Source organism: Caretta caretta, chromosome 10 (assembly GCF_965140235.1).
Source record: "Caretta caretta isolate rCarCar2 chromosome 10, rCarCar1.hap1, whole genome shotgun sequence".
In the NCBI taxonomy this organism is placed as follows: Eukaryota; Metazoa; Chordata; order Testudines; family Cheloniidae; genus Caretta; species Caretta caretta.
In genome coordinates, this window is record NC_134215.1 from 36,283,799 (window position 1) to 36,295,294 (window position 11,496).

The 11,496-nt window shown below is 44.1% G+C and overlaps 1 protein-coding gene across 4 annotated transcripts in view; it reads right to left on the reverse strand.

Annotated features, from left to right (window-relative positions):
* Positions 1-10,973, reverse strand: part of CCNF (cyclin F) — a 22,930-nt gene extending 11,957 nt beyond the window's left edge. The window contains exons 1-11 of one of the 4 annotated variants that reach the window (XM_048866103.2): positions 10,825-10,970; positions 6,790-6,944; positions 6,196-6,302; positions 5,417-5,484; positions 4,590-4,783; positions 4,144-4,197; positions 3,296-3,400; positions 2,733-2,810; positions 1,950-2,101; positions 1,158-1,322; positions 197-320 (exon numbers count right to left, since the gene is read on the reverse strand). In XM_048866103.2, coding sequence (XP_048722060.1) covers positions 197-320; positions 1,158-1,322; positions 1,950-2,101; positions 2,733-2,810; positions 3,296-3,400; positions 4,144-4,197; positions 4,590-4,783; positions 5,417-5,484; positions 6,196-6,302; positions 6,790-6,944; positions 10,825-10,837 — 1,215 coding nt within the window. In that variant the 5' untranslated portion in view covers positions 10,838-10,970. The other 3 variants (XM_048866101.2, XM_048866100.2, XM_048866102.2) reach the window with 3 other exon arrangements.
* Between the last annotated feature and the right edge of the window lie 523 nt (positions 10,974-11,496).

The following is an 11,496-nucleotide window of genomic DNA, read 5'->3' on the forward strand; positions in this document are numbered from 1 at the left end:
AATGAAGAACCCAGTCACCAAAGCAGCAAAGGATGCTGGTTCAGAGGAAACCAGTAACACCCAAAACAACATGCCTAGTCTACAGAGAAGCGGAAGAAGGATCCACATCTCACCACTCAGTATAGCAACTCTCCATAACTTAGCAAAGGACAGCCAGGAAGGTAAGCATCCCACCCCCTTGGTTTTCCAAACTTACCCTTATCTTGCCTTCCAGGGCAGAGATGATCTCCCCCATCATCCGGACCAGATCTTCATATTTGTATGTGTTGTCTGTTAGCCACACAGCTTCCCGTATTGTCAAGATCTCTTTGCTGATGAAGCTGCAATATTAAAGATGGTTAGCACTCAGGCCCAAGGCAGAGCCACACACACAGTGTTTGGTTGCATGCAGATATCCATGGATAGCCTATGCTATGGAGACACCTGCACAAGCGAGGAGAAGGAGAAGTTAGTACAGATTAGGAAGACACCAGGTAGAGTCATGTTGAGAGTGTCAGGTGTTCCCACAAGACGATGCCCTGTCCATGGCACCTTTAACCTGGGCCTGCACCTTTATTATATCACTGATTAGAAGGCCTAGATCCTGCAGCAGTTTTCACAGGTGTAATTCTCCCAGAAAGGCTGCAGAACCAGTAACCAGACCTATTCCTTGTGCCTGGAATTCAGTCTCCTGTGACTGGCAGCATCTCTGTTTAAACCCTAGAGACTTTGAAATAGCAGAAGTAGCGGAATTAGTCCCACATAAAACACTAGGCCGGGAACACAATACTTCTGTGCCACAAAGACTTGTTATTAAAACTGCATGAACACAGACATAGGTACAGATCTGCTTTTCTGAGTTACTTATGGCAGATGGGCTGATCAGAATGATAGTGCTGACCTGCTTCCTAGTAGGATTTCTGATGTTAATCTACTCTACACAGAAGACAGCACTTCACGTATGGAGAGCTCCAGCCCCTTCAGCACATATAAATAAGTGTTCAGGTGGCAGCAGCACCACTTTGTATCTCATTTGGAAATATTAAGAGCAACATTCAAAGGGAAGTCACTGTGTAAAGGGATAAGGAAGGCCTGTTACTAGTGCAGCGGAGAAAGCAGAACATGATAGCTAAATGCTGAGTTCATATCACTGATGCACATCAGTCATCAAAACTCACCGTGTACAAATGACCATGCACGCGATTCCCAAAAGCTGGAGCCGGGCCCGGGATACAGGTCTCAGCTTCAAGTACCGATCCACGCACCCCACTGTCATATGAAGACAAAGACTGGAGAAATCCTTCATGGTGGCCACTTCTACCAGCCAGTCAATCAGGATGTACCTAGATAGGAGATAAAAATCAAATGATCCCCTAGGTAAGAAGCCATCCAGACCTGTGCTAAGTGACAGCTATAACACCAGAGACTCTCCACACATATCAAGACTTATCCTTTCAAAAGTTACTAGCCAACAAAACATTGAACATCAAAACAAGACTTCAGTAAAATGTCCTGTTGCATCTAGGTAATAGGACAGATACTTGAGTCAAACTGCGGGCTGATGGACCATGGTAGGTGTTTTTTAGGCAGACTGGCAAATTAATGCAGATTGAAAGTAAAAAAGACATCTTAAAATATGAACTTATCAAAATAAGTGTCACTGTCATTCTGGGTCTATCCAGGGACACTGTGCAATGACCTGTAGCTCACAAAAGTTTGTTAGTCTCTAAGGTGCTACAAGTCCTCCTTTTCTTTTTGCAATTAGTGACATTCACAAAATACAAACTTTTCTGCATTGCACTTCACTGCTCGTGTCCCAGAAATAACTCCACAAAGAGCTTAATGATCTAGTAGGTCGCATCTCATTCCAGACAGAACTATAACAAGCACAATGAAACAGTAGCAGCCTTTCCTGCCATGTCATAGACACACTTCTTTGCCAAAGACCTGGCTGCTGAGCTTGCCTTTACCTCATTGTTTCATTCATTCCCTTCTGCACAGTGAAGATGCTTTGCTTTCTGACAGAAAGGGAGGCCTGGAAGAGCTGAGACACCATCTCATTGGAGGCTTTTGCTTCTAATCCTAGCTGGTTTCCATTCCCACAAGCTTTGGCTAAAGATATCTACAGCAGACAGACAAGAGGTGAAATGTAAATAGCAAGTGAGATCACAGAATCATAGAATATAAGGGTTGGAAGGGACTCCAGAAGGTCATCTAGTCCAACCCCCTGCTCGAAGCAGGACCAATTCCCAGTTAAATCATCCTAGCCAGGGCTTTGTCAAGCCTGACCTTAAAAACCTCTAAGGAAGGAGATATTTTCCATTTGGACAGAGAAACAAAATTTGAACTGAAATGCTGGGAGAACTCATGTCATTTTTACATTCAAAATTAAATGAAACCTAGCTTATGGGACCCGCTCCAGAGACATTAAGAACGAACAAAGTTATTTTTCAAAGCTGGCAGAACTCTGGTACACAATGTGTGTGGAGTATTTTGGGACAGGCTCTTCAGACTAAAGATTGCTTACTAAAGATGAGCCCTTGCTCAGATTTCTTTATGCAAGTGCAGGATTTTCAGAAGAGATTACCTTGCAGAGTACATTTAAGTAAGTGTTTTCTGAGAAGAGTTTTAGCTGCTGTTCCTAATGGCCAGCGACTGGATCCATGTTTAAGCACACTCCCATGTCTTTCTGCGCCAGTGTGGACAGGGCCGTGCAAAAAACAATGTCTTGGCGTCACTAGTGGAAGTCTTACCTGGGCTTCCCAGCAACCCTTTGCTGCATAGTCCCTTAGTTTCCTGAGGCTCTGAAGGTATCTGCCGGGATCTGACATCTAGAGAAAAGGAATATGAACAGCATTAAGAAGGTATTGCCCCTTTTGTCCAGGGGAGATAACCACTTGGTTCGATGTTTGTGAAGGCTGGAGTACTCCTACTATCCAACGGCATCACTTCTCTATCTCTTCTGCCCTTTGTGGGAAAATCCTCACACAACAGTCAGTCTCTTTCTCTTAAGGATGATCCTGGGTTGAAGGAATTGGATGGGGACTGAAGAGATCAATTCTCAGTTGGGCCACAGACATCCAGTGTGACCTTGGGCAAGTCACTTAACCTCTCTGTGTTTATCTTCCCAATCTGTAAAATGGAGATACTACTTCCTCTGTCACCATTTATCCATCTTGTCTATTTAGATTGTAAGCTGTCTCTTGCTGGCTATATATACAGCACTTAACACAACAGAGCTCTATTCTTGGTTGGGGACTCTTGGTGCCACTGTAATAGAGGTGAAAAGATCATTTTAAGAGCCAAGTGTACTCACAGCAGCTCTTCTGTTACTTTCCCAGAGGCGGTAGGAGCTGTTTAGGCAACCCTGCTTCGAAGACTCTTCAAACATTTCAAGGGCTTCTTTCCTTTTTTCTTCATCCTGAAAATAAAAAGGTCAAATGTTATTTATGGTTCATACCCAGTCAGACGAGCACACAAGCCCCAGAGACTCTGAGTGGTACAGAACATCCTCAGATTGAAAGCTACAGTACAGAATCAATCCATTACCATCAGGAACATCCTTCAAATGTTCAAGATGGTTTCCTGGACCACTGCAGGCACGGTCTTTGGAGACCCTGGCTTACGAGTTACTTCGCAGCTTTCTTCAGGTAGTCAAAAGCAATTTAGGCTTCCTGGTGGCCAGCATGCCCCTTCCTTTGGTACCCAGCGTGACAGGTCTCAAAAGGATGATACCTGGCATCCTATACTGCAAGCACAACAAGCGGGCCTACTAGCTAAAACTACTTTCAACTCATTAAAAAAACAAAAAACAAACAAACAAACAAAAATAAACAACGTGGGGGCAGATACTCAGTTGATGTAAACTGGCACAGTTCCACTGAAGTCAACAGAGCTGCACAAGTTTACTCCAGCAGAAAATGTGGCCCAGGATTTAATCCATAGCGAAGCTTAATTAGATTTCAAATTGACTTTCCCTTTAAGTAGAAAAGGCCTTCACAGACTCTCTCACACTGGGGGAATCCAAGAACAATTGGTTTGATCTCACATGAAGATAATAAACACAACTCATCTAACATTTGAAAAGTCACAGGGGAAATTTGTATTGTAAAATTGTACCTTTAGAATTCCCAAAGCAATCAGTGGGAAATGAACACTACTCACCTCAAAGAGACTTAAAACCTTAGCCAAGCAGTGGAGAATAGAGCCTTTCTGGGCCTAAAAAAATAGTTTTAAAACTGCACATTATTAAAGAGAACCACAAAATGAGAGAGACTTCTTCAAAATAGTCCCAGGCTAGAGCTTTGTTTGCCCTTGGCCTTTCATGGGCCGACCATTTCCTCCCCCCTCAGTATTTCTTCACTTTTGAGATAGAAATTAACCTGGCAGAACAATCACAGTTACAATCCTTTGACAGCTATCAAGCAGTGCTTCTCCTACATACAATTTTGCTCTGTATTAACTTTAATTTTTAAACAATGGTTAAACAGCTATAAATCAATGGCATGAGAACAAGATACTCCTTGGAGAAACTGAAATGTAATTGTGCAAATTGCTGGGTGGATGTGCTGCCCTGCCCTAAAGCCACTGACAGAAAGAGCACCACTTACTTTCTGCAACTGACACTCTGCTTTGAGGCTCTCATAGACTACAGCTTTACAACAGCTCCCGCTCACAGACCATGGGGGACGAATAAAGAGCCAGATAAAGGGGGCTGCCCAGACATTCAGACGCTCGGTCAGGCTGAAGAAATGAGATGCCTTTAACCCATTCACTTCTGCACGACCCTCATCGGAGATGGATACTGAATAAGTGAAACAGATGCTTTAAAGAGGGAACAGAAGCTAATTCATAATATCTGCCTGGAATTAAATAGGGCCACAGTACAACAGTTAGCAGGATGGTTTCACAGAAATGGTAACAGGTTGCAGAAGGAGGACTGAATAGTGCCTCTGCTTGGTTCAGTGTGAACCTTTTAACTGGCAAAATGACCCAACCAAATTTGACTGGAGGCTTCCAAAGCCTAACTTCAAGAGCTGCTAACGGTGTGATTCAAACACATCCACATTTCAGCTAGAAGTGGAATCCATTAGTGCTGTTTAGAGGTTTACTGTAGCATAATGGCATTTTAGCCCCAGAATTTCAATAGCCAGGGAAATGCTCGCAGTGCCATTGGCAGCTATCATAGAAAAGGCACAATGGTATACAAGACCTTGCCACATACTCAGAAATGACAGGGGAAAACAATCTTATAACATGGGCAGAAAAAAACCCAAACATCCATAAAATAGTAGGGATAAAGATAGGCATGTTGCCGATAAAAAGAATCCAAGCTTATTGATCAGACTTCACTATACAATTTCTTTGTTCTTTTGAATAGAACCACACCCTCCACCATCATTTCCCTCTGCTCCACAGCACGTGCTTTCACACTTACAGCCTTCGTTGTACAGGTATGCTATACCCAGCTTCACAGCAGCTTCAAAGTTACCCCTTTCAGCAGCCCTAAATAAGAGTACAAAAAGGTAACTCAGTGGGCATCTGAATCATTTGAAGATTCCAGTGCAGCAGGAGACCTTGCTTCCATGTTCATTTCTACTAGATGGCCACAGCTCCAGAATGCAGCTGAGGAATTCAGAACTTGCACCTCTGAAACATATAGGATGGTTACACAGGCACCAGACAGATTCAGCTCTTACGTTCTGCCTCTGCCAACACCCATACACACCTTTTTGAGATAGTGTCTTTATTCTTTCAAAGTACAGCCATTTGCTTGCAACTTTAGGTTTTTAAACTCATTTTGAAATATGGAGAGAGTTCAAATATTAGTCTTAAATTCTTTAAAAAACACAGTTGTGCAGCCTTTCTGTCCACATTTCTGGCTTATACATTACATTTATACAGTAGCAATACTTTTAGCTTATGCAGTACATTCCATCAGGGGATTGTAAAGCACTTTGTAGACACAGCATCCATTTACATTCCAAATATAACTATGACCCCTGCTCCGCTTAACAAGACATTTCCAATCTGAAGTGTAGACAGGAAACTAAGAGTACTCCTAATCAAATTAAGGGGAAGAGTTTCAACGGCAGAAAAGGCAGTTAGGTGTCCAACTCTCATTGAAAGTTAATGGGAAATGGGTACCTAGTTTTCCTCTGCACCTTTGAAAGTCTCCCCTAATGCATAGACCATGCCTGGATTCCTATACATTACCTTTCAAACATCTGCAGATTGTTTGGAGAAGGCCATACTTCTTGAAAACTTGCACATGCCCAAACACTAGCATGATTATCTACAAGGTACTTAAGATGAGAGTGCACCTAGAGGGAAAAATACAGAAGTACATTATTACAACATATAGGAATCCACCGAAAAATCCTTCTTGTGGTCTACTGTTATAGCCATATTAACATGGCACAGGTAGACTTTTGTACAACTATTGTTCCACTTTATTTACGTTAATTAAATTAGATTAGACAAAAGTAAATTTTGGAAAATAAGATAAGCATTCTTAACCAAACCAAACTGGTCAGAATGATTTGTCAGGATAGCTCCCTCTGGAAAATTTAAACAAAACACTCATATACTGCTGCTAATCCTCAATCTTGAGAGGTTTAGCAACGAAACTGCTACCACAATGGCAGAGATCTGAAGGAAAACTGAAGGAATACATACAGTAGTTAGATTTGCTCTGCCATGAGGATCCAGCCTTCCCTGTGTCCAGTCCTGCCATTGGGAATCAGGGCATCACACTGACAGAGGTAAACCCCATCCCGTTACAGGGGTGAAGTGGGTTAGCAGACTCACAGCTCGGATGGAGAGGATATCCTCAGCAGGAAGGCCTTTCAGAACATGAAACAGAACATCTTCAGGGAGACTCAGTAATGTCAGGACACGAGGCCGTTTTCTTACCCTTCGTTTTGAAGGGAAAGAAAAACACCTGGAACATCTACAGTGGATTACTAGAAAAAACAAAAAACATCTCAGTTAGTGAAAGAGCACTGTCAAGTCGAAATTTCAGGACAAAAGACAACAGCTGTAAAGAATACTAGTCCGTATATTAACATGAAAATGATTGCTGTTACTGAGCCTGCTCTACTGCAGCACAAATTATGTTGTTTCTTCAATGAAATGGAGAGTAAAAAAGAATTCTAGGCTCTGATACGATAGCAAATCAATTGCACAGTCATATATAAAAGGGGATCACTAACCAACTAAAGTAAAAATACTTAAATTGACAGGGCCAAAAGAGATCACTTGGGCCATTCAGCCCAACATCCTCCATTGTGCAAACTTCCTCCATATGTAATTCCCATTCATGCAGTATTTAATGTGCTGGAGTAACATCAGTGATGTGGACAGTCGCCTTAATTTTTTTCCCCTGTCAATATTTTCCTATCCCTTTCCATGGCCTCCTGTCACTGCTCCTTGAAATACCATCTTCAGAGATTCAAGTCCTTCCTTCATGCATTTGTTCCTTGTGATATTTAGACTAGTGCCTGGTCTATATATATTCTAGTCCCTTACTTGCTCCTCCTAAGGAGGGACAGGTTCACCCTGCACCTGCTAGCGAAAGGACTAAGTTAGCTAGAGGCAGAGACAAAAGCTAATGATAGAGAGAGGGCTCACTAGAGAGATTCAGGGGCAATACTCTAGTGAGAAGCCCAGTAGTGCTCCCACTTGCTGGGAAGGGCGAGGTGTCCAGATTTCTGCTGAGAAGCTGGCCCTGGATTCTGCTCAGGAACTCCATCTTTTGCATCAGTCTGAGTAGTAGGTGTCAGAAATTTGAAGCACTCTGACCTGCTAGAAGGGAAAAGGATCTCTCTTACCTTAAGCCCTGAACTACATGAAAGGGATCCCTCACCACCACATAGCTTTCTTTTGGGATTTTCCTCCCCAGCAAACAGCCCCAGTACCTGCTGTGGCTGCTGCTCAGAGATTTGCCAAGCAGCAGCAGAGTGAAAATGACATGAATCTTGTCAATTTCACTGCTGCCCACTCTGAAGAGCAGCAGGGACCAGAGACTTGCCAGTTTCATTGATAAGGCTCTGTGCAGCAGACAAAGCAAGTCTGTTTGCTCTGTGCTGGGTCACATTTGGAAAGTTATCTTTGCAGCCATAAAGGCTAGAAACACACATATATCCCCCCCACTTTTCTGCAAATTGATGGATTAGGGCTGTTGTTCTTACCATGGAACATTTCCCACTTGGCAATGTCAGGTGTATTTTTCAAATCCAGTTTGTAGGTCTTTTTATTCAATGATAGTTTAGCCAGGAAGTCTAATTAGCTGGGTTTTCTTCTAGCTCAGTCATGAAAAATATGGGTCCCACTAGGGATCCCAGTGATATTCCACTTGCGGAATTAATGATTTTCCTTGTCCCCTGTTCTATCAGTTAATTTCCAATCCATGGTATTAAAAAAAGTTTTAAAATAAGTGTAAATTTACAGAACAATGAAAGTCAGAAAGGTAATATAACAAGTGTACCAAACCACAAACAAATCATACATGAAGTTAAATAAATAAAAATAAAGCAGCTGCAGGGACTTGATCATTTTTAATTATAGCACCACAGGCACTAGCTAAGCTAAAGATAGTCCCCACAACTGGGTATTTCCCAATGCACGTTTGTAAGTATCTGTCTAGGCAAAAAAAGCAATGGGCCACCTAGAATTTCGTTTTATGCCAAAATGAATATGGAACTCTTTGGAGTTTCCAGGATCAACAATTAAACAAGCTACTATTCTAACTGAATGCCCCATTCTCCCCCAGGTAGCCCTTGGCTTACCTATTAGTTACCTTTGACTAAAGGATGATATCCACGTAATTAAGGGCAATTCTGACATGCACAAGTCACCAGACTATTATTCTCATAGGTGTTCCTTTCCCCACCATCCCCAATTTCAGCAAGAGAACTACTGCAATATAAGAGGCAATGCATTTCTAGACTGGCAGGCCAATTAAGCCTGTATTCAGAACTGAAACTGACGAAACAGCCCAGGAAATTGAAGTAAGACTAGATGGCGGACAGTTCAGCTCTCGTAGCCCAGAATTTATATTAGGATGGCTTTACTTTAAAATGACCCCATATACTACAAACATATCTATATTGTGTACACAAGCTGCATTTCTAATATTTTAAATTCAGGTGCTGATTAAGTAACTGAAGCATTCCAAAGTACATTTGGCAAACAAAGATAGTGTATTATAGAAGCAGGTCTGCTAGTGTTATGTACCCCATAGAACCAGAACATATTAAACTTGGGTGAAGTATTCAAATTCTGTCCCATTAATGCAGAAAGTGTAATTTAAAAAATCATTCCTTTTAAAATAAACCTGCCTTCAGCAAAATATTCTTCTTGATAAACCCATTTATAGTTTTTGGCAAAAAAAAAAAAAATTAAATGTCATTAGATGATCTCCATAAATAGGCAGAGTGCACAGACCATAAAAAAGCAAGTTTTGTCTGCTCAGAACATAGGAGTCCTTAGCACTTCTGTAAAAGTAGGGGAGCTTGCCCCCATGACTTAGACCATATATTCTCTCTCTTCCCTCCATAAATGTGCTAGTTAGCTGCTACCCTCAACCCAGAGAAAGCCATATTAAATTAGCAATGAATATTGCAGTTTGTAAAGCATTTTGGTGTCCTGCATGATAAAAGGCACTCCAGAAATATAAGCTATTATTACATTAAACAACTAGAATTATATTTGGACATGAAAGAGTGAGGTGCTGCTTAGATGTCAAATTTCAATGTTAGATTTTACTGTCATGGCAAAGATAAAATCTTGATAAAAGGAGACTTCTGTTTAAAAGCAGTAAACTGCAATCCTGTCGTCTGATTTCTAGTCCTGTGACTAGCCTGAAATACCAAAATCTCTCATTTTGAATTAAGTTTTTAAGTATTTTTATTAAAGTCTCTCCTTTTGATGAGGCAATTTTGCAAAGTGTATATTTCAATAATTTACATTTCATTCATTCAAACACCCTGCCTTTCTGAAACAAAAATCTCATCTGCTCCTTGAAAAGCCTGCAGCCTCTCCTCCATTTTATAATTATAACCTTACTTTATAATTTAAGTGAAACTCTTTGCGCCGATGAGAAACCCGAAGTGGCCAAGACAAGACTGGTAGCTTTTTTCTAATGTCCTGGGTGCCCATGCAGGAGCCCCGAGTGAGTCCCCTCCCCCTGCAGGCAGGTCCTGTCCCACTATAGGCTCGGTTGATTTTTAAATCCACCCGCCTAAACCAGTGGGGCTCCCTCTCTTTTAGATTTTATTTTTAAATTCCAAACACATCCTCTGAACACAGGGGGAGAAGTAAAAAGGAAAATTAGGAGGTGCCACGGCCAGCTACGGTCTGAGGAAAGTGGAAGGGGAGGTTGCAGGGGTTTAAGCCCATCTGATGTTGAGGGAAGTTGGTAGGATCCTGGCAGGGGTATTTCAGACATCTCACGGCCCTCAAGCGTCAGGTCTTAGAATGTAGCATCTGAGGCTTAGAGGATCATCCAACAGAGAGGGAGCATTATCCATCCCAGGGATCCCCACGGACCCCGCCAGAAATTAGACAACCGAGCCGGCAGAGCCCCCGCCCTGGGCTTAACCCTCCCCAAACCCCCCATGAGGAGTATTGAGTTCTGCCAGAACAGGGGCTGGAGCCCCCAGCCACTGGCTGGCAACGCACCTTCTGCAGGATCCTCCATACTCCGCCCCCCAACCGCAGAGGGCCCCCACTCCCCAGAAGGACCCCCCCCCCACAGGGCCCCATCCCCCCTACACTGACCACAGAGGGACCCCAACTCCCCACAGAGGCCCCAACCCGCCCTGGGGCGTGGAGGACGCTCACCGCCCACTTTCATTCCTGCCCCTCCACGCTGCGGTGCGAATCCCCAGGGAGCCGAGCTGTCACCAGCCACCACCGCACCCGCGAGCCGGCCAGGTCCAAATGAGCCCAGGTCCCGGCCCTGGGGGCAGGGGCGGAGAAAGAGGGGGCGGGGCGGGGCTCCAACTGAGCCCCGCCCCCATGCCGTTGGGCCCCGCTCCCCGGTATCAATGCGGGTCAGGGAGAGAGAGAGGAAGGAAGCTCCACCCAGGATCCGCCCCTTCGGGCTAGGCCACGCCCATAGCGTGCCGGATATCCGCTTCTCCACTCTGCGCGGGCCCTGCCACCAGGGAAAGGCCCCGCCCACCAGCCGCGCGCACTTTTTTTCAAACCCAGCTGGAGCTGTCACTGGTCGGTCTGCTGACAGGGCGGGGATATCGTGGCCGCGGCCCCGCCCTCCGCTCTGTCATTGGGCGCTCAGGATGCGAATTCGAATCGGGGCGGTTGGTGGCTCGCGCTTGTAGCTCGCTGGAATTGGGGGGCAGAGCTCTCAGGGACACCGTCCGACCGGAACTTCTACATCGCCTGCGGCGGCCCCCCTCCCCCCCCAGCGCCGGCCGGTGCAGTGCGGGAAACGGCTCCCTGTGGGACTTGCTACCTGCAGCAGTTACCCGTATGTAAGGGGCTGCAAAAACT